Source organism: Rhinolophus hipposideros (assembly GCF_964194185.1).
Source record: "Rhinolophus hipposideros genome assembly, chromosome: 6".
NCBI lineage: Eukaryota > Metazoa > Chordata > Mammalia > Chiroptera > Rhinolophidae > Rhinolophus > Rhinolophus hipposideros.
In genome coordinates, this window is record NC_138052.1 from 90,212,846 (window position 1) to 90,236,042 (window position 23,197).

Here is a 23,197-nt window from a genome sequence, read left to right on the forward strand (position 1 = left end):
TTCTTTCTTCTATTTCCTCACATGGTCTGGATCCTTTGGGTGCTGTGGTTGTAGGAATAGTCCCAATGACTCCTCTTTTCCTGCATCTGCTCCCTTTGTACCGTGCCTCCATAACTCCTTATCAAGAAGTAAGGTCTCTTTCAGACCCCTTGAATCTGGGTTGGCCTTGTATCTTGCACCAACCAGTAGAATGACATGGAAGTGACTCTGGTCCATTTTGAACTTCAGCCTAAAGAGCTTCCATGAGCTCTCTTCAAACCCTACCACCACCACGTATTCAAGCTTGAGGTAGCCTGTGGGAGAATGACATACACATAGAGCAAAGCCAAGAGTCCCCAGCCTTCAGCTGGCCAACCCTCAAGCATGTGAGAAAGCATCGTACAAAATACTAGAAACGGCGACTTGACCCACAGCTGACCACAGATGTCTGCGTGGGCGCAGCCAAGATGAGAAGAACCATCCAGCTCATCCAGACTAACGAACAAAACTGCATGAGTGTCGTTTTAAGTTACTGAGTGTGAGGGTAGTGTGAAATAATGAACTGGTATAGGCACCATGATCTGTTTGAATTTGGCTGGTTTTCTGTCAAATGAAAATACTTTATTATTGCATGACTAGAGCATGTTCACTGAAAAACAAAAGGACAGAGTAAAAAGTGAAAAGTCAGCCTCCCACCTTTTGCTTCACCATTCTACTTCTCAAAGCATCAGTTTTTAGCCACCATGGTTTCACCCGTAGCGCCTGTGTATTGATAAGACTATGAGTTCTCTGTTACATTCATTTCTTTTATGCAACAGGAGCAACACACCAATCTGGCAGAATTCAGGTTTCCACGTAACTTGGGCTTGGCGGTAGGAGATTGACTAACTTCCTGCTTAGCTCCACAGCAGCCGTAGGCAGCTGTGGACATCAGCATCTACGAGACTCAAGGCTGCTGTTCGGTGTCAGATCAGACACTAGATGACAGTGCTCCACATCTGCTCTCCTTCCCGATTATAACTGGGTGCCTGGTTATTTCCTCAGGGAACATTGGCCAGATCCTGTTGCTAGACTCTGCTCACTATTCTCACACTGCAGAGTTTAACTCTCTCTTTGTGAACTCTAGTAGGAAATATAGGACGGAATTCTCATTTGGAGAGCAATATAAGTTACATCCCCAATAGCCCCACTTTCATTTCTCTGTGGAAAACTCTGACTTCTGCCTGCTAGAATCTGTCTTCACCAGATAAATAGTTTTATTGGTATTTCCCCTTATGTTGGTGGTAGGGCTTTGAGAAACCACCAGAAAAGGAGAAGTGGGAGTCAGTTAACCATTTTAAATAGCCAAAGTTTGTCTTTATTAAAGCTAGTTACAAAATAATAGAAGGTATACTCTCATGTTCCAAAACAAAAAGCTAGACCACAGAAGCAGAACTGGCAAAGGAAGTGATAACAATTAATTTTGTCTTTAACTGAACTCTCATCTCTAGCCTAGGGAATTGTTAGAGACTGAGAGGCTAGAGACCAGACATCAGAGAGAATTTGAGATAGACTTGTGAGTGTGTGTGTAAGATGTCTCCATTCCCGAGAGAGGGGCTGAGAAGTGAGCAGTGTCTTCCCCAGTGGAAAATCAAGTGAGAGACACTTGAATGGGACCACATGGAAAGCTAGATATCTGTTTCTAGCCATTGAGGGGACACAGTAAAAATAGTAAATGCACAAGAGATTAGCTGAAAGGCCTGTGGTCACAGAACAGAAAGATGGTGGGTTGAAGATGTGTGTTAGTTATATTTCCCATGACCGGATTAGGCCATGGGAAGGAACCCTAGATAGGTGGTTTGGGTCATGTGACTGCCTGGAGTGGCACATAGTCCAGAGGATGTGGCTGAAGGCTCATTACAGGATACCCAATGGGCAACCTGCCAGGAGATCTTCAGATGAGAGAGGGCCAGTCACAGGTTGCCTTTAGGGTCCACTTGAAAGCACCCCAAGAAGAGAGGTATTTACCTCTCTTCCCTTCCCCGCTGTGGCCAGAGAGTGAGACACCAGCTCACATTAGTGCCCGTCAAGAAGCCCCTTTCTGCCCCCTCATTCCTCTTCTTTCTTCCTACCTCTGCACTCGAGAGAGGGCAGAATGGTGGGGACCAAGTTGGAGGCAGAGAGGTAAGAAGATAGAAACAAGGCAAAGAGAGAGAGGTCATCTCCTCTGTGTGCCAGGAACAGGCCTAAATGGGCCAGGAAAGAAGTGTTTCCTTGAAATAAATTCAAAGTTGTAATTAATGTAAAGAGCTAGGCACTTAAATTGTTACTTCAATAAGACTTTCTGTGACTTGAAGAAACTGAAGAATTTTTAATTATCAAAATGAAAAGGAAAGTTCTGGGACTTGGCCTAGATTTCTCCCAAAGGGCAAAAAAGAACTGCTTCCCTCCCCCACCACCAGTGCAATTTGGAACTGGTTTGTGGGGAGAAAGAATAGCATTGTCTTTGTGTTGCATCTAAGATCCTCTATGTTCAAATTAACAGTTACACACACACGTTTAAAGAAAACAGAACCTGATATAATTATAAAATTTGCTGTAAGATCATTGCAAATTATATTTAACCTGAATTACAGAATTTATCACCTGTGTGGATCATCTGTGATGCATTTAAAATACTGCCTTATATTTACATACCATGTGTTAGTTAGCTTTTGAAATACTATTTTATAAGGGCTATTTCATTTGATCTTCACAAAAACCTGTATATCTATGGTCTGTGTTATGATCTGATTATTCAGGGGACCAAACTACATTTCAAAAGGAATCCAATAATTTGTCCAGACTCATTGGTAAGTAGTAGATTCAAATCAAGAAATGGATTTTGGGTTTCTGACCCATAATACACCTCTCTTCCCATCATTTAACTACATTGGGTTTCATTTTTCCCACCCACACGCTCATAAAATTATTTGTTTATTCATCCATTCATTTACTCAACTGTTTCTTTCAATAGAGTTATTAAGCATTGAGCCTGTGCCCATGCCAGGGGCAGGAGGGGCCGGGGGGTGTTGCTGTTAATCACAGAAGGTGAAAATGTAATTTTACTTTGTGGTGAAAGCCACCAAGGAAAATGATACTACATCCCCTCTTGAGTGTGTTGCAGGGCATCCTGATGACATGGGAATGGAGATCGCAGGTGAATTAGGAGAAAGAACCATCAAGGGAGTGGACTCGGGAAGTGCAATGAGCCTGTGGCATGAGTGTGCATGGCAGAGAGCAAGGAACAGTGCCAGGGAGGAAACCGAGAGCCAGACAAGGGACACACCCGTGATTCTGGTCTTACCTAAAGATGACAGGAAGCCATTTATGGATTTTACTAATAAACTCCTGGGATTTGACACTCAGGGATCCAATTTACAAAGTCAGCTAATGTGTTATCATCCTAAACCCAGGGAAACAGAATTACGAAGGTGATATGTATTCTGCCCCAAATAACCTGCCTTGTACATCCAAAGAAGAGATGTTTGCTCTCTAGCCATGAAAATTTTCTGTTCCTATCAACTGAGAGGTGATCATAACTGATTGTTTAATATATCTAAAACTTAATTCCCGGGTACCTAAGCAACCATGTCACACGTGTGGGATTTTTTCCTAAAAAATAGCAACATTATAAATGCTTGTTGTTCTTTGGTTCGGTCAGTTACTCATTCAGCAAACCTGTGAGAATCCCAGATTGCACAGCTCACTATGAGGTCATGACAGATGACCTTCACCTTCAAGGAGCCAATACTCGTCTACGATGGCACATGATCTTATACAGCAAGAGGGCATCGTCACCCCTGATTCAGTAAGACAGGACTGGACTGTGTTGTCAAGTAGCTTGTATGCTTTTCTCTAAACCATGTATATTCTTATTCCTATTTTTCCTTTTAGCAAGATGGTTGGTTAAAGTTATGGGAGATGTCTGAAGTCAAGGAATTTGGCAATATTAACTGATGTTTGTATATCTCTCTCTGTGTGTATGTCTGTATATTTGTGTATATGAAACTATTTATGGGTTTTAATTGGGTCTTATGTGATCAGATTTGCAAAGTCAGCTAATTTATTATCATATACTATATTCATATACATATACTATATTGGGAATATACCAGGGTGTCAAAAAAATGTATACACATGACTTGTATTCATCTTTTTTGTTATCAGCATATAGTATTACAATTTTAATACCTTTTTTTTCCTTTCTTAAAATATGTATACATTTTTTGGCATATATATATATATATAATATATATATATATATTCTCTAAACTTGATTTCTACAAAACATGCAAATAGCCCATGACATGGTATACTACACAAACAAATACCTGCAAACTGCTGTAAAAAAAATACAACTTGATAGTAACTTCATTCTTATTAGAGAAATTCTGAATTTTCAACTATTTTCTGATTCTATTGGGGAAAACTAGTCAACCAGCTACAACATTTTAGGTAACGCAGGAGGTGCCTTTGCCTTACTTGTCTCTCAATAAATTAATCCTGTTTGAGAACCGTGATGCCAATATGCTGGCTGGAGTTTTTACTGTAGAACCAGCTCCTTCTGTCTTTCACTGCGGGGAAGGTGGCCTCACCCTGTGCCCTGTCTCCCAGGAGCCCATCCTGACACTGCTCCTCATTGTCAGTTGTTGGCTTTCTTTGGAAAAGCCCTGTGGGTATGCAGCACCAACAGTATTCACAAAGAATGCCCTTTTTTCTGTGAAAAACCATAGAAAACATTATTTAAAAAATACAGTTCTTTCTGACTTATGCTGGGCTTTTACAGAGACTGGTTTTGGAAGCTTTGTAAGCTGACCAGAATACATATCAAATCATATTTGCACTGCCATCTACTGTCCACAATAGGCACTGCAATTTCCTCCTTCCCTTTTTTCTTTAGATCATATTCAATTGAAGATTGGTCAATGTGTTTTTGCCTTTTTACTGAAAACTTGGGGAAGATGAAGAAATGGAGGTGCATTTTTTATTAATGATAAGTGTTAATAATTCACCTTTTACACTGGCTGTAGTCTTTAAAATATGGTTTAACATAATTCATTCAACAAATACTTTGAGTCCTTCTCAATGATAAGTTACTATGTTACTCAGGGGGAATAGGGAGAGGAATGAGACAGACATGATTCCTGTCCTCACAGAGCATGCAGTTTAGTGAAGGAAGGAAGGGAGGGAAGGGGGAATGGACAAGTACACCAGGCAGAGTGCAGTGCCATGATTAAAATCCTAGAGGAAGAGAAGACATGGAGCTTTAAGAGACTCTAATGCTGTGTGGCGGGGGCAAAACTACAAATGAGGCTGGTTACGCAACCTCAACCATGAGTACCAGTGTGGGGAAGCCAGTCAGACTTCATTATATTATAAGCAGTGGAGCTGAAAGATCAAATTTGCCTTTAAATTATGAAAACAGCTACCACTTCTTGAGATCTTATTACATGCTGGTCCCTGAGGTAATATTTTTACACTTACTATCTTTTCTAATTCTTACAATACTTGCTGAAGTAGGTACCTTTATTTCTCCCACTTTACCTGTGAACAAACCGAAGCTTAGAGAGATCAAGCAAAATGTCCATTGTCATTCAGCTAGTAAGTGGTAAGAATTTAACACTCCTCATGAAAAGATTTGTTTTATCTTTTCAGCACTATAGTTACAATGCCAAGCCTATTAGCTTCTCAGGGATGTACTAAACTATTTGATATTAAATAACAGTGGCACCAAATTTCCAAAAGAAACTGCCACATTAACATTAATTAATAACATTGATATACTGTAATCAAATCAGTACAAAATATGACATATAGGTCAACTTAATTGTTTAATTTAATATTAAAACAATTCCATTATATTTGAAACCAATTTATCGATTGCATAGTCTAATCCTGGAAGAATTACTGAGTGTGTGTGTTGCTGTCTAAAATCATAGCCAATCAGGAATTAATTGGATTATTTACAGTTCAACAATTTCAAAGCAAAATTATAAAAATGTATTCAAATTATATACAGGACAAATGACATTTAATATGGGACATCAGAGCATCTTATATGTTTGTTTTGATGCTATGATATAAGCTTTAAAACAAACTGTTTGGAATCCATAAAAGTTTTAACATAATCCTGGCAAAACTGCCCCTTATTACTTAGACACCAATTTATCTCAAATAGCGTATGTGTTATATTAAAAAAAAAAAAAAAGCCTTCACCAGAAATGAAAGTAGAGTTTGCAATAAGCATACTTTGGTGTATTAAAAAAAAAAAAGTCTATCTGTGAGCTCCATGTAGTCCTGAGTCATTGATTAAAAACTCTCAGCCCCATGACTGACTTGGGAAAATCATGATATGTCTCTGCTAGTACAGAGAAATGTTGTGTATTGAAAAAGAATGCAGAAAAGCTATGTCTCCTGTGTCTCCTCAGAATTTGGCTGATTTTTTTTCTTTATGCAAGATGAAAGTGTTTTCTCTGTTGAAAATGCACTAATCTTTTATTGTTGTGTAGATACAGAGGTTGAGAACAGTCATTTGTCTTTGCTTTCTGAAAGTAAAGAGAACTCTGATACAATTACAACAGTGGACACGTTGGAGATTATTTTGTAATAAATCCGTGGGACATAATCATGAACAGAAATTCAATTCACTTTAAAGGGAAGAAGAGGAATAATTGAGAAATGACTATCTTAAACAAACACAAACCAACAAACAAAGCAATGGAAGATTGTATCCAATAAGAACAAAGAGAGAGAACTTTTAAGTAACACAGTTCAATGGGTACTTACTTAATAAAACTAAGATGATGATGAGTTACCCCGTTTCCCCGAAAAAAAGATGTATCTGGTAAATCAGTTGTAATGTGTCTTTTGAGGCAAAAATTAATATAAGACCTGGTGTTAAAAAAATAAATAAAGATCTGGTGTTATATTTATATTATATTATAGCCAGTATTATATTATATTAGACCTGGTATTATATTATATTGTATTATATTATATTATATTATATTATATTATATTATATTATATTATATTATATTACATTACATTACATTATATTTATTATATTATACCCGGTATTATATATTACATATTATATTATATTATATTACATTACATTACATTATATAAGACCCGGTCTTATAGTAGAAAAAGACTGAGTCTTATATTAATTTTTGCTCCAAAAGACACACTAGAGCTGATTGTCGGCTAAGTCTTATTTTCGGGGAAACACGGTACTACCCTGGAAACATTACATGATAATATCTTGATAATGGTTTATTCCAAAGAGTTAAAATTAGTATTTTTCTTCTTCTTTTTCTTCCTTCCTTCTTTCCTTCCTTCCTTCCCTCCCTCCCTCCTTTTTTCCTTCCTTCCTTCCTTCCTTCCATCTTTCCTTCATTTCTTCTTTCTCTCACTCTTCCTCACTTCATTCTTCATCCTTTCTTCTGTTCTTCCTGTTTCCTGTCTCTCTTTCTTTCTTAATCTGCTACCTTTTCTTTTTTTCTCTTCTGTGTTCTCTTTATACTTGGTCTTCCCTGAAATTACACAAATATCAACTTTTATTTCTGGGATGGTTATTGAGAGAGTTTGCAAAGGAAGTAGGATTTCCTTGAGTGATGGAAGAACAGGTGTCTTCTAGTTCATAATTACTCTTAATGGATGAGTTTTTTGGGGGGTGGGGAGGAAAACTCTTATCTTAGGTCTCTTTTGAGGCATATGTCCATTGTTTTTGACCCACAAAAGCCTAGGAAATTTTTGTATTAGCAAAATTCAGGATAAAAACTTACTGTTTTTGGTGTTGAGGATCCTAAGCCTCACTGTTCAAGACTGAAAGCACAGTCTGTTTCCCAAGGTAAATAGCCCGATGATTTAAGCTCGAAGTCACAGCCCTAGAGGATCTTGAAGAGGCTTGGTCATAACCAGGGTCTTTTCTAGAATATGGGGCATTCTTCAGACAATTCTTTTAGCCAAAGAAATCTTGGTGGATCCAAAATCATAAGAATTTGCTTCACCAGTCTGGTCCTACAAACACCGTAACAGATTCCAGATACATTTAAGAACCATGTGAAACTGGAAAAAGAGCCAAAATGAGAGCGATAAAGATAAAGAAAAGCTCACACTTAAAAAAAAAAGTCCCTACAATATGACACCATTAAGCAGTAATGTTATAGATTGTGTGTGTGTGAGAGTGTGCATGTGTGTGTGCAAACTAATGTGCAAATATGTGTGTTAATGTCTGCCTGCATATGCATGTGCACATGTGTTTTTATCGTATGAAAAAATTGAAAAATTTTGAACAAGGTGGGTAGCCTAAAAGTATTCTAAGAGCCTCAGTCTGGCATTGTGTCCAAGTTAATTTTGAGCAGAGAGATTATGGGGATCAGCAAAATGATGCTGTCATAATTTTGGTCTTCAACAACTTTGATATATATACGTATCAGAATATATAATATAATATATATAATTATATGTAAGAACATATAATTCAGATAATTATATACATTTCAGAATATATAATAATTATATATATCAGTATATATAAAATATAATACATGTGTAATTATATATATCAGAATCTATAATATAATATATCATATATATCAGAATATATATAATTATTTAATTTATTATTTAATTATAAATATTAATTGTTATAAACATTATTAATATTTAATACATATTAATTAATTTATAATTAATATGTATCAGAAATATATATAATATAATATATAATTAAATACATGTCAAAGTATATATAATACTATATATAATTATATACATATCAAAATATATGTAATACTATATATGTAATTATATATCAGAATATATAATATATATCATATATATCAGAATATATTCTATATATCATTATATAAATCAGAATATATATAATATATATGACTATATATAATATAATATATATCATTATATATATCAGAATACATAATATAATATTGGCATACAGATGGGTGTTCTTACCCAGCGTGGGTGGCCCATTTCTTTCTCGGCCAAAAACACTGGGCACATTTCCGCTCTGGCATCAGAGTGTCACTTCTCGGTAACTTAGTGATGTCATGTCATTTGGAGCTAGTTGTTTGGTAAGTTTAATTTTTAAGTGAAATTTATAAAGAAAGGCTTTTTGAAAAGCACTAGTTTATTTGCTGTGCAGATATTAATTTTGCTGAGCCTCAGGTTTCTAATTTTTAAATTGGGGGCCTTTATAGCTAACTTTGTAACTCTAAAAAGTGCTTCAGGATTAGAGATAATTTAAGTGTAGCTCAAACGGAAACTGGGATGTACCAGGCACTCAATATCTAACACCCAATAAAAATGTGATAAAAGCAGAGATGTCAGTTTTGCTTTTGATGCCTCCTTTTCCTTTACTTTATCAAATAGCTTTAGATATATCTGAAAATCAGCATTCTCTGTATACCATAAATTATATATTTCTTAAATTAAAAGAACTCTTTCCATCCCAAATTCTAATCTCCAAACTATCCTTTCAGTGGCTTAGGCAGCAAATTTGGTTTGAGAGCAAACTCTCCCTCCTTAAATAGAGGAAGAGTTAGGGGAATACTTCTTAGTTTTGAAAAATACTATTATTATGAAATAGTACAAAAGTCTTAGAAGATGATTATAAAATTTCAAACAAACTGATATAAGTTAGAGAATGTTACATTGAAAACATAACTAAGTAGTCAGCACTAGCATAATGATATAGACTTCAAAATTAGAAAGAAAACGGAAGAATGAGAGGATAAAAGAGGAAGAAGGGAGGGAGGGAGGGAGGAAGGAAAGAAAAAATTGGAGAGAGTGAAAAAGAGATTTTAGGAGATAGGAGTCTTATGGACCAAAGCTGAAAATAAAGCACTGAAAATCATCATGTCACTTGCTTTTTCCCCTAATGGGGTGTTGTTGCTTCAGTAATCACGCAATAGAAACTAGCCTAAATGGGGTAAAATGTGCAAGGGAACAGGCCTTGTTCTTCGAGGAATTTCTTCTTTATTCCCAGGAGCTCATCTTCAAATAAATCCCTGTTTTAGAGTCAACTGTTATGAAATTGCTTCATCACCTGCCAATGATTAACAAACGTCAGAAGTATTTTGGTGTATTGAAAGAGGACATCGCAAAACAAACCAGGAGTCTGCACGCTGTTTCCATCACTGCCTACTTTATTCAACTAACAGTTTTTCTCTCCACCTTGTCCACAGAACCAAAAGTGAGCTGCAAACTAGGCCGGTCTGCTTCTACATCAGGTGTGCCGCCTCAGTCTGTGACTCCTCTCAGGCAAGCCAGTGACCTGCAACAGAGCCAGGTACCATCATCGTTAGCCAATCGTGATTGACTTCCTGTGATGCAACATACCAAACGCTTCCCACCTGTCTGTCCTGTGTTGCCAGTAGACAAGTTTTGCGTTTGCTTTTACTTTTCTCTGTGTGTTTGGGTTGGGGGGGGATGAGTTGTGGCCATCTGTGTTTCATTCCAAAAGGAAAGTCTTTCTTCTCTGTGATTGGTGAAACTTTTTTTGTTGTTACCAAATCTTTTGTGTCTCTGGTTTTCATCATTCTGTAATATAAATGTAGTAAACCTGTACTAGATGTATTGGCTTAACAATTATTTTGAAAACTTCTTTCTCTCTTTCATGTTTTGTGTACTTTGATACTGTCTCTGAAAATTTATCAACATTTGATAAATTTATCTACTTTGTTTTATGTAGATTTCCTTTTAAATGTTTTGTCCACAACACATGCACAGGTGTTGTCAATGGATTTGTACATATCTTTTAGATTTTATCCTATTATACTGTAACATTTGTGGTCATTTTACTTTCATTTTTATTTAGCTTGGAGCATGATTGTATGACTGTGTGATATTGATATCCTTATAAATATCCATATACCAACTCATTTGGATTGAACATGGCAGCTAGTCTTCTTTCTTAGGCCATAAAGACAAATTGACAGACCAGATACTCTAGATATTTACCCAAAACTGTAGATTGATAAGGTAATCTTTAGATAAATAAATCACTTTTCTCTCCTATACCAACAATATCAGAAATGTTCTCAGAAAGGAGATGTAAGTGTTCATGCATGGTAAATGAGATCTCTATTATCACCTGGAGAAGACACAAAAAATAAAGGCATAAGCGAAAATATCATTTAGTCTTTCCCAGTATATGTCGCTCTGATGTTCATTTGGATCCATGGTATATACGGGGAATTTAAAATGGGGAAAAATCACTATATATAACCATCTATCTATAACTCACCCAATAGGAATTCAAGATCTCAACTTCATTTATGACGCTTAATTGTTATTACTGTTAAGTATTATGGATGTTAAATAGGACGACGTCATATTGGAGTGGTTTCCCTCTGTTTCCCAGCTTTAATCTTTGCATTCGTAAAACGCTTCTGAGACAATAAATTAGTAAAACTAGGGACGATACCTCCATGGAAACTGCCCATTGCTGATTAGCAAATTACATATTCATCAATTATTTAAAATGTCAAGCTATTTTAAAAACATAACTAAGCAGAATAATTACATTTTTTTATAATGTGGGAAATGGTCCTTTTCTAGTAATTTGGTCTGGCTCAAATATGCACAGGATTTGATTTATGAATGCATGAGATATCTACAAACACAAGAGATGAGAGGCTCATCTCAGGGGCATCTCGAGTGTCATCGAGAATTTTTTGTGTCGTAATTTAAAATGTTAAATGCTTTCATAACTAAATGTGTCTAGCTCAAACACTTTTGGGGTAGAAAAGAAAGTGGAAACACTAAGACAATGAATTAATAAATAACTCAATTAAGCTAAGATAAATTGCCATCTTAGTTGACGAAAACTTTTCTAAAAATACTGCATTTACTAATTTTTAACATTTAGAAAATTAGATACAGAAAGGAGAGACTTTTAGCTCACTAGCAGAGGATTGCCTTAATACATAAATCAATTCTCCAAGTTCATGTGTCTTGCTATTACATCACCCTCAGTATCACAGAGAGATTCTGTGTTCTTGTTTTTTTTGTTTTGTTTCCTGGTTAAATTTACAGTTTTCATCCTAAGCCCCTTTAACTCTCAGTGAAAGCAGGTTCCTGGGATAAACTTCCAGAACAGAAACAAGATGCAATCTTTGTGCCTTTGCATTATCAACTCTTGCTTGATGGGAAGCTCTTCATTCTGCAAATTAGAGCAACATGAGAAAGCGCCTCACGTTGCTTATACACTGCTAGTTTTCGCTCTGGACAGCAGAAATTCTGGCACATGGTCGTATTGTAGATGGGTTGTCAGGGCTGTCACTTGGCCTCTGCTTCTCTCTCCTGTGGCTTGTGGCGGGTTGTAGAATTCACGTAGCCCTGTATCCTGGAACTAAGAAGGTTCATAAAAAAAACTTGCTTTCCATTCCTATGATTTCTCTTTAAACTAAAGTCAATGAGTACTTATTGAAGATCCTTTTCTCACCTAATTCCCATGCGCGTATCTGAGATGTCTCTTGAAGTTACTACCAGGATGACACTGTCCTTTGCTCAGTAACCCAAGGCAATGGTGAAAGATAGTTAAACATGTTGAATCTAAGAGTGAATATTCCTACACCAACAGGATCTAGGGCACCTGGTATTATCAGACAAACAAGCAACCACCCTGGTCATTTTTTAAGCAGGTTTTTCAAACACCAGGATTCCCAGTAATTGCTAAAACTCAGAATGTTTAATAGCAGATTAATAGACTTCTTACTAGTGCATCATTGGCAAACGCTATGATCTATGTAAAACAAACAAAAGCAATCACTAACCCCTAAAGTAATTCCCGTGGTGCTGATCTGCTGAGGACTCTATAGCTTTAAGAAGCCTGCGCCATTTCAGCCACAGTGGTGACTGCTCACAGAGGAGGAACTGTGTTTTCCTTCAGATTGTTCACCTCTTATCTCTTTTCAGTTCAAGGTTTCCCCTTATCTCTTTGTGTCATGGTTGGAGCATTCTAAGAAGTGTACAGGAGGAGTAAGTGGAAATGTTTGACGTTACTTCAGCAGAGATGCACAGAGGTGGCCCAAAGGACTGACCCTCACCCCCAGGAGCCTAGGCCAGTGACCTCCCCCAAAGAATCCAGGGACAGTCATTACTGACTGACCCTCAGAGGCATCTCGGGCGCATAGTGCCTGATGCCATTTACGTATGAGCAAAGGTTGAGGTCATGTGTGCTTGGCTTTGCAATCTGTTTTGGCTTCGGGCAACTACAGCAGGCACAAGACTTGTGGAAATCGCTAATCATCTGACCAGATCTTCCTATTATGTATGAGACAATGGGAAAGAAGTGTGAGTTCTACAGCTTTTGTGGGTTGCTCCATCCTCATAATCTTCTCTGAAATAATACAACTCAGAGAGATGGAAAACAGACTTTGCTCTTTATTAATTCACTCTTGAATAAATAAAGTAGACAGGGGCAATTAGGGAGAAGTGACATTTCCTTAGAATTTTGTTGCAATGCAGCTGCATATTTTGGCATTTGTCATAACACAAATCTTTGGAAATTAGGCTGAACTTCTGTGCCTGCCACAAGAAAGCTATTTTCTTTTCTTGATTGGTAAAACTGTATAGAAGTCATATATTGAACTTGGAGCACATGCACAATTCTCTTTTTTTCTTCTATAGTAAAGAAAGAAGTGTGAGTTCTCTTATAGACAGCAGGTGATGGTCCTGTGACTCCCCACCCTTTCCCTCTGCATTGACCCCCATTCCACTGAGGGTGGCACCATCCATAATCTCACTGTAGCAAGTGATGGACTAGCAACTAATGCCCGTGACCTTGACAGCCATGCTTTCCTTCATGAGTGAAATCTCTAGGATGCGGGCCAGCTCTCCTTGGAGAAATGTTGCCAAAAAAATGTTTGTGTTTGTTTTTCTGGGAAGGAAGGAAATGAGAGCTACCTTGTCTATTACACACACACACAAACACACACACACTTATACACTCACCCTAGACACTAATGCTCACTCATACACACTAACTCATACACATACATACGTGCTCCCACACACGATCATTCACAAACACACATACTTCTCATTTTTAAAATAACAGCTCCCCACGTTGAATCAGGGAATCCCTGAGGTAATAATGACCTAAGTGTTGGACTGAAACCTCCCTCCCCTTCTCCCTGAAGCTTCTTTATCATTTGAAACTGGACGATCTCTGTTTACCCTTGATTTGGGGAAGGGGAGAGAAAAAGGCCTTCTGTAATTTCCTTTGGACATACGTTCTGAAGTCTGAGAGACCCAAATCGCTTTAGAAACGTAAATATCACCTTCGAAGCCATTATCTCTTGCTCCATGTTCCCTCTGTGTCATGAGAACTACCTCTTACCACAATGGACCTCTCCCAGGCTGGTCCCTTCTGGGTACTTACAAGCTGTTACCTGGGTGAACAAGCCCAGTTCCTTTCAACTTGACCCTTCAGGTTATTTCTCAAATGTCGATTTCTTTTGATGGCTGCATTCTAGACTCGCTCCTAACATCCCCCTCAGCTTGATGACAGTGCTGGGGTGTGATGAGGGTCTGCCTGGGTGCCTGCAGGGCAGAACCCACTCTTTCTGTAGGCTCCAGAGCTATGTCTGCATGCCAGCATCTGGCCAGCTTTCCTGAAAGAATGTGTTAGGGTGTCCATAGTTGGACGCGTGTCCAGTGTTCTTCTGGACATGCCTGATATCAAAATAGTTTTTATTTTTATTTTTGCTACCTCAAAAAGAAAGAAAGATCAATCATCCAAAGATAGAGATGTAGGATCAGTACATATGAAAGACTAAGATGGAGGATTTAGATGGATTCTGTGACAAGGGCTTTCCCAGTGTAGAGGCACACGTTCAGCGTCCAGCACAGTGTGTGACACTCAGTGACCTTTTGCTGACTTACTAAATATCTCTCTCCATAAATATCCCTCTCTATGTAGCCTTGAAAGCAATGTTTTTCTCACACAATCTGATTTTGTCCCTTTCCTGAGTCCTTAATACCTCTAAAGCAGTGAGGTGATTTGATTTATCCCCAGCATTAGTAATGCTCTGCTGTAAAGCATTGAGAAAATTTCTGGGCTGTCATTTAACTTCCTAGATAGTCTGGATATTTGCACATAAAACTTGTAGGAGCCTAGAGAGCATGAGGAAGGTTCAAGTCCAAGGGAGACTGAGTATAATAACATAAATACTCAAACAAGGATGTAGGCCGGAATTTGAATGTCATCTACCTGGTGCCAGCCCACAACTCTGAATAATGTAACCTTGCAGGCTGTGTTCGTTGTTAATTTCACCATCAATGCATCAGATCAAGTAGAAAAATGAAACCAATATTAAGAACAGAGAAGCTTCAACAGCATGTTCTCTTTAGAATTCCCGTGTTACCCTTGACATAAATAGGACTTGTTTTGGCAAGACCATGCATGGTTTATTCCATCCCTAAATCCTGTACATCTAGAATCTGTATGTATTATGAGACTTCATGTGGTCAGTTGTATGTACATTTTTAAACACTTTCTATCCAGAAGGTAAGGTTTTGTGGTGGAGGGAGAAAAGTGCTAGGAAGAGGAAAGAACGTGTGGTTGGGGAGCATGCGCCACCTTGAGTTAATGTGGTGAAGGGGCCCCTTTTCTACTGTCTCTTGTTTGAGTTGGGCAAAGCTTTTTGCCGTTGCTCAGACCTCGTGATATTCCAGGTCTTCCTCTCAGACCTGCAGTGAGAGAATGGTCTGCATGGCATTTGAATCTTTACACAGCTGATTTGATCATATGCTCAGAGTTACATCATATGATGGAAATGGGGGCGGGGGGAGAAGAAAGAGAACATATAGCCAATCAGCAAAAGCTGACCTCACTGCCTTAACACAGCTTGCCATCACCACCACAGAGCTTTCTCTGGGCTATGCAATAGATTTTAAAATGACTCCTATCTGTTTCATTCAGCATACAAGTTAAACTGACATCCATGTCCAAGCATGTAACATCCCAAAGGGGGACATGAAAACCCCATTAAATTCACAACACAGTGTCAGCATCACTTTGGGGAATGCTTTACCCTTTTGGGGAAACCTTTTTGGGGAAGGGTTTAACCTTCCAGTTGTAAAACAAAGTGTCATGTTAACAAAGATTATGTTACAAATAAATTATAGTTATTTGTTAAAATCATATTTACTGAAGAGATTGGATCTAGCCCTGTGTAATATAGAATACATTCATGTTACAAATAGGAACGTCAGGAGTTATATTGATTTATTGCCATGCATTATGGCATAGTCACATTAAAATAATGCAAGTGCCAAACAAACAAACAAGTGAACAGACAGAAAGCTTATCTTATGCGTGTCTCAACAGTCCTGTCCAATTGTTTCACAAACATGTAGGCTTTAGTATTTTGTGGGACTCTCTATAATTAGTGTTGTATTTAAAGAAGAAATGAGATTGTTACTGCTTTTAAATAGCAGCCCAATCCAGTAATATGTGTAATGAAATGGGGGCACTATTTGATTTGCACTTTCATACAAAGAATTCAGAAACCCAGATTGCTTTTTACAACTGACTACAGGAAGGGCTGAGACGTTCTGACATATTATTTAGGCATCGTGTGCTTGTATATTTCAAGTGGCAGAATATTTGGGATCACCTTTTAAAGGCCAATAGCCACATGACCAGTCTCTCAATAACTCCAGCACTGACTAGAATTAAACTGAACAGACCGATCCCTTTGCCCTCATTCCAATCCCCCTCCCAGTAATCTTACCATTTATCCCCTTGAAGTAGGAGACAGAGGGTAATGAACAAGAGAATGTTCTCTAAGAAGTCTTGGACCAACTGACAAATAGGAGTGGGGATGGGGGCAAATGGACCATGAGGTGTCCTCCATTTGACTTTGTTGTCATCTCCAAATCTGTGTGTGTCCCTCTCCTCAGCATGACAATTGTCAACTTTGCCATGGTTACAGGTAAAAGTGTGGAGTCGCTTAAGTATATAGGCCAGCACTATATACATGGAAGGGATAAAAAGGTCTGTGGGGTTCTTAGATGAAGTCTGCATGATGAAAACCACGTGTCCTTTATTGTCATCTTTGATGTGCCTAGTGTGTGCTGGCCCCTGCTAAGAGCTTCCCTACATCACTACAGGTGTGTGCTCTACAGCCCCACCTCATGGGAACTGTCATTGCCCTACCTTACAGCTGAGGACACTAAAGTGATGTTACTTAGTTTGTCCAAGTGTTATACCTATTAAATGTCAGTCTAATTTTAACTACTCAGCCAGATAAAAACTTGAGATTTAGAGGAAGTAAGATTTCTATTAGCAACCTGACTCCACCAGTTAAAAGCTGTGTGACCTTGAAGTACATTGTTCAATTCTTCAGAGTCTGTTTTCCTATCTGTAAAATGGGGACAGTGTTATCTGCCTTGCATGGTTGTTGGGGATGGATGAGATAACATATAAATACCTAAAGTCCCAGAGAGACATAATCTGCTAGAAAAATCACAGTTTCTTCTTCTTTCCCTTCTCGCTTTTCCTTTTTCCAAAAGTTCAACTTGCCTGCTTGGCTGGAAAATCCTAAGTGGGAGAGTCATTCTGTTCAGTGGTACTCCAAAGGGCTTGGGCACGGAGGCATGGTTTCATCCACCCAGTATCGCTGACCTTGTATGGAACTGCTAGCCCATGGTAATGATAAAAGGCAGTCAGATTTTTAGTCTGTTTTGTTATTGACTTTAAATTCTCTAGACAGTGTATCTCCTTCTTCCCATCATCTGTGACAGATTGGTTTCCCCCACGCTCTCCTTTGTACACTTGATATGATGATACTCATTATTTCTTCTTCTTCAAATAGGAAATTAGATATTCAGTTATTTACCATAATAGGGATTCTGTATCTGGCATTTATTCTTCCCTTGTCCGTCTCATGTGTGGCTTGGAAGAAATGTGAGTAGTAGTCAACTAATGGTATCATTTCAGAAATGCCACCTGCTCCCTAATACTCCTCACTCTCCTATTTGCATTAAAGTACGAATGGACATGATGAAATGTTAAGGCTGCAGAGGAATCTATGATCCACTAGGGTCAGGACAAAAGATGTGGAGACACAGGATACATTTGTTGACAAATTCCTCATTGACTTAAAGCTTCCCCAAGCCTCCGTTTTAAATGCCTTGCCTTCTGATACGTACATGGATTTACCCACAAGAATGTCCAGTATGATTTTATACCTCATCATATTGTTATTTTGTTTTTGTTTTTCACTTTAATAAAGTATTAAGAATAATGCGTTATAAATTGTTATAAATTTTAACAACACTCAGTTTTGCCAAGTGAATGGGTGACAATATAAGGGTATCAGCTGGCATTGTTTTGTGTTTCTGAAGCAAAGTCACAGTCAATGGAATACATACTATTACAAATCTTTTGAGCCCTCATTTATTTCTTTGCAAATGCCAGGAGTGGTCTAGTTTACTAAACTAACAATAATATGGATGTGTCTGAGAAAGTGAAGCTGAAGATTTTAACTCCACTTACTGCCACAGTTCATTCCATGTGTGTTCAAGCAGATTTTTGAAGTTTGCAATCCCATGTCAATTTTTAGTTAAACAATTAGAAATAGAAAATTTGGGAGGCAGTTGAAAATATTTAGCGGTTAGATTCATTCCCAATGTCAGGATTGTTGAAAGTGAACTTTGCCTCAAAGTCTAGAGGACAAGTTATCAATTTATTGCTGCAGCTCTTGTTTGAGTTGTACACAGATAGCTACTGAAGGAGCATTAAAGGATTACATATTGATAAGTCCATTTGAGAGATAAATGCAATGGTCGTGTTCTGATGACAATTATTAGCAGAAGTCCACTTCCTAGAAACCTTCCCCATCATAGGCTGTAAATATTCAAAACCAACGTTAAGTTCCCAGTGGGGCTGGCCGTTGGGGAGGTAGCATAACATTAGGTGGACACATAGCGCCACCTAGCGTGTGAAGTGCGCTTTGCAATCTGTACTTGGGTTTTAAAAAGAAATCAATCTAACAAAATGGCTCTATGACAGTTTGAAACGGTATGCTGTTTGGGATTAGAAGCACAACGGTTACACAAACGCAGGACAAATGTTTTTGATAATATTTGTTTTTGGATCTTTTTCATTACTTTATTCTTGCAACTTTAGGTTATCTAACTTTTGAATATACCTTTTTATATTCAGAGCTAGTGATCTCTGAATGTTTCACATTATTCATGATTTGATGCAGCTACTTTCATTAGGATTTATGACATCCTCTGTGTCTTGTGATTCCCTAAATCCAACCTGAGGCTTCAGGAAAGCTCGTTCTCCCTGTTTTGCAAACTGAAAAGAAAACTAGCAGAGAAACCTTGACTGGCTGAATGGAAACATTTCTTCTTGGTTGCTTTTGTTTGCCATTAACGTGTTTAAAGCATATTGCTTCTTTCCTGAAAAGAGCAGTCTCCCTAATGAGTGAGTAAATTTACCTTCCACTTCAGTCGCACGTGGATTAGGAAGAAATGCTTCTATCATGTTACTATTGGCACAGAGTTGCACTCCACTCCACTCAGAATGAAAAACTACATCCACACTATGAGAGTCTTACTCAAGAAGTACGAGAGATCTTTAGTTTCTCCACCCAGCTCACCTGTTCTACAAATCATGCTCTCTCTGCTTTGTGCTACAAATAAATATCCTTTAGGTTGAAGCAACTTCTTCAAATAAAGTAGATTTCTGACATGGCTTTAGTTGAGGGCTTGTGTGCTTGGCACAGTGTTCATAATATTATGTTATCTAATTTTATTTTCACAGCTTAGATATGCAGTAGATGATATTTCCCCCATTTCACTGAGAAAAAAACTGAGGCCAGAGCGTTTGTAATCTGTCTTATAACTAGTAAGTGGTATGTGACATGAACCAGTGTTTCTACCTACTAAACCTCTGCTTTATTTTCTACCAGAAACAGGTGTCTCTCTGAATTTGTTCTCTTCTTAAAACTCACCTTCCTTCACTTTCATTCATCCATTTAGTAGTCTTTGACTTTTTAGGTCTTGCCTTTTCACTTTTCTAGATTAAAAGTTACATAGCAGAGGGTCAAGTTCAACTAAGACTTCAGTTGAGCAAGTACCACCCAAGATCAGAGTCTCTAAGGGTGAGATGGGTTGGGAAGGTAACTTCTGGGAAGAAACTAGATGTCACTCATTGATTGTATCATTCTCTTGTAGACTGGGGATTAGTGTTGTGAGAAATCAGCCACGCGGGTGTGTGTGTGTGTGTGTGTGTGTGTACACGTGTATGTATACACATGTATGTGTACATGGGTGAGAACATAAACACTTGAGTGCATCTAACTCTTCCACATTCTGAAATAAACACACCCCCTCCTACACATGTACACGTTAATATCAGCTTCTAGAGTACCAGTGTAGATTTAACCCACAACACACAAAAGACAAATAATGTGTTCACCAAGATGTATCGGACTCCTGGGCTTCCACAGCCATCCTATGAACAGACACTCTAAAGGGGACAAAGAACTACCATGCTGTCACTTCAAAGCCTTTGTTTTCTAAAGTAAAGGCTGCATTAGAGCTAGTTCATAATCCCTAGTTGTAAGCTGTTTTGACAGGGACGGTATTTGGAATGCTGCATTTAATGACTTCCTTCCGCAGAAAATGGGGAAGTTTTTTGAAGGACCAAAAAGTGTCAGGAGTAATCTCACCCAGCCCAGTCACCTTTGCATATGAAAGGGGGAGAGGCTTCTTCTGGAGAAGCCAAGAGCCAAAGATACATTATCATTCAAGATACAACCTAGGAAGACAGACACCCAATGTGTGCTGTCACTTGTGGGCTGTGAACTTAAACAATGAACAGGAACCTGTTAGAAAAGTCTTACATTGGAAGCACATTTGTGGTCGCTTTCCCCGGGGCCTCCTGGGATTTCCAGGACTTTGGATTTCTACATCCACAGGAAATGAAATAATGAATATAAGAGTACACTTTAAATAGGATGTTGAAATGCTTATTGTCAGTGATTTGTTTATTTAACACCTAGGCTCTTTACAAAAGAAGTTTTGTTTGAATGATGACGCATAGGTCACTGTGTCTCACCTCTAAGAATCTTGGTGCCTTTGGGGACACAAAACAAACCAAGGGCTGGAGAGCAGAAGAGAGGGCAGTTGGGGCCTCTCCAACAGCGTTAGGGTATGGTTTCCCTCAGACCCAAATGTGTCTTGCAAGATAAGCATGAAGTTTGACGATAGGCTCAGGGTCCCTCACCCTTTTTCCCCAGTCCAGTCTACAAGCTCTCACTTTGTCCCCAGATGTCCTCCACACCAACAAGACAGTGACCAGTGTTTATATATCCAGGCAAAATTCTGTAAGTCTGGCCATTGCCTGCAGGAGGGAAGAAGCTTGGATTTCAAGGCCTGTGTGGTCTGGCCCTGGCCTTCCTGTTCAGCTTCACTAGCCAGCACCCTACATCTGCTACACCTCGTGAGTTCCCACATACCCTCCTTGGTTCTTTCTCACTTTCAAATCCCCCAGGGATGCCGCCAAGATTTGCGAAACAGTCACTTCTTTTTGGAACACGCTTCTTAGTTCTGGGATCCTGACAAACTACCATTCATCCTTCAAGTCTAGGATCAAATGTGTTCCCCCCATCTGTGAGGCCACCCCAACCCTCCAGGCACATCTCCCTTCTGCCTACCTCCTCTGTGTTTTGTACTTACTGCACATAACAGTAAATCATCTTATTTTTGTATTAAAGGAGAACATTGTCAGAGGGATGTTATCCTCTGTTCTGCTACCCAGAAAAGTAGTCTGGGGACAGGGCAGGTTAGATCAGTCCCTTTACTCTCAGAGTTTTTTATTTACAGAAATGTATTGAAAATTGCAAAGAGGAGGATATAACATGTCACGCTTCTCAAATATATTAGACCGTGGAACCCCTTTTTAAATTTTTTTTTCTAAGGAGCATCTCTTTTGACGTTAAACTATAAATGTTTGCATTCGATTGTAGGTTCTTTGAGGGCTGGGATGTGTATTTTCATCTTGGAAATCTCTAGTTGTCTTAGTGCATATAGAATGAATAATTTAGTTAATGCTCAAGGTGGAAACAGATAAGCATCTTATTGTAAAACTGTTATAAGAATTTGCAGAAGCACTTGGGCTCCTGACAGGGGGCTGTGCACGCAGCCATCACGTGTGCCCACCCCAGCCAGTTAATTAACTAATTTTACTGTTGGTGGAACATGAGAGATAAATGTTAGAGGAGAGAATTGAAATGCAGGTGCCACTGAGAAAGGAAACACGATGACTGCAATTCACCCTGAAAGGGAAATGTCTATTAAACACATTCCTCAAAACGGATGTTGTTTTTAAGCAGCTTTATTAACAGGAAGAGAAATACTGTATCATGGGGACCACTTTAGAAAGATAAACTTTAATGGTGCAGGAATATACTTAGGACAGAACATAAACTGGCGTTGGAGCAAATTAAGACCTTTGCAGTCAGTCCCTAACAGAAGTGATTATGAAGCCCTCTCCCCATAAATAGTTCAATGTATAATTATATCTTCTAAAATAACATGAAGCTCACATAACCTCAGTAGTCTGACACAACCACATTCAGATTCTGATATGTGTGAGGTTTTCTCCCCACACCACCAAGCAACTCTCCACCTGGGTGTCTGACAATTTCACTCAATTCTGACACTGCCTACCTGGAGCTGGCACCTGATCCCACAGGTTAAGGGCTCCGTCCCATAAGACTGTCCCCACTTCAGATGCTAGTCCAAAACCCAGGTTATCATCTGTGCTTCTGACCAAATGGCTACAAATCAGAGATTCCCGGGACTCTATCCTCGGGTTTAGTTTATCGGCTAGGGTGGCTCACAGAACTCAGAGAACATTTTATTTCCTAGATCACCAGTTTATTATAATTCAGGAGCAGCCAGATGGAAGAGATGAATAGGGCAAGGTATGGAGAAGGGGCCTGGGGCTTCTGTGCCCTCTAAGGGCTCCACTCTCCCTGGATCTCCACATATTCACCAACCAGGAAGCTCTTCCAACCCAGTCCATTTGCGTTTCAATGTCAGCTTCATTACACAGGCATTATTGATTAGCTCGTTGACTGTTGGTGATTGAATTCAATCTCTGGCCCCTCTCCTTTCTCATGAGGTCAGCTGAAAG

The 23,197-nt window shown here is 38.6% G+C and overlaps 1 protein-coding gene across 2 annotated transcripts in view; it reads left to right on the top strand.

Annotated features, from left to right (window-relative positions):
- NYAP2 (neuronal tyrosine-phosphorylated phosphoinositide-3-kinase adaptor 2) overlaps nucleotides 1-23,197 on the top strand; it is a 250,148-nt gene that overhangs the window by 194,099 nt on the left and 32,852 nt on the right. For both annotated transcript variants that reach the window (XM_081052852.1, XM_081052851.1), the window contains one exon: nucleotides 10,215-10,318. In XM_081052852.1, the coding sequence (XP_080908978.1) occupies nucleotides 10,215-10,318 (104 nt within the window). The remainder of the gene's footprint in view (nucleotides 1-10,214; nucleotides 10,319-23,197) is intronic.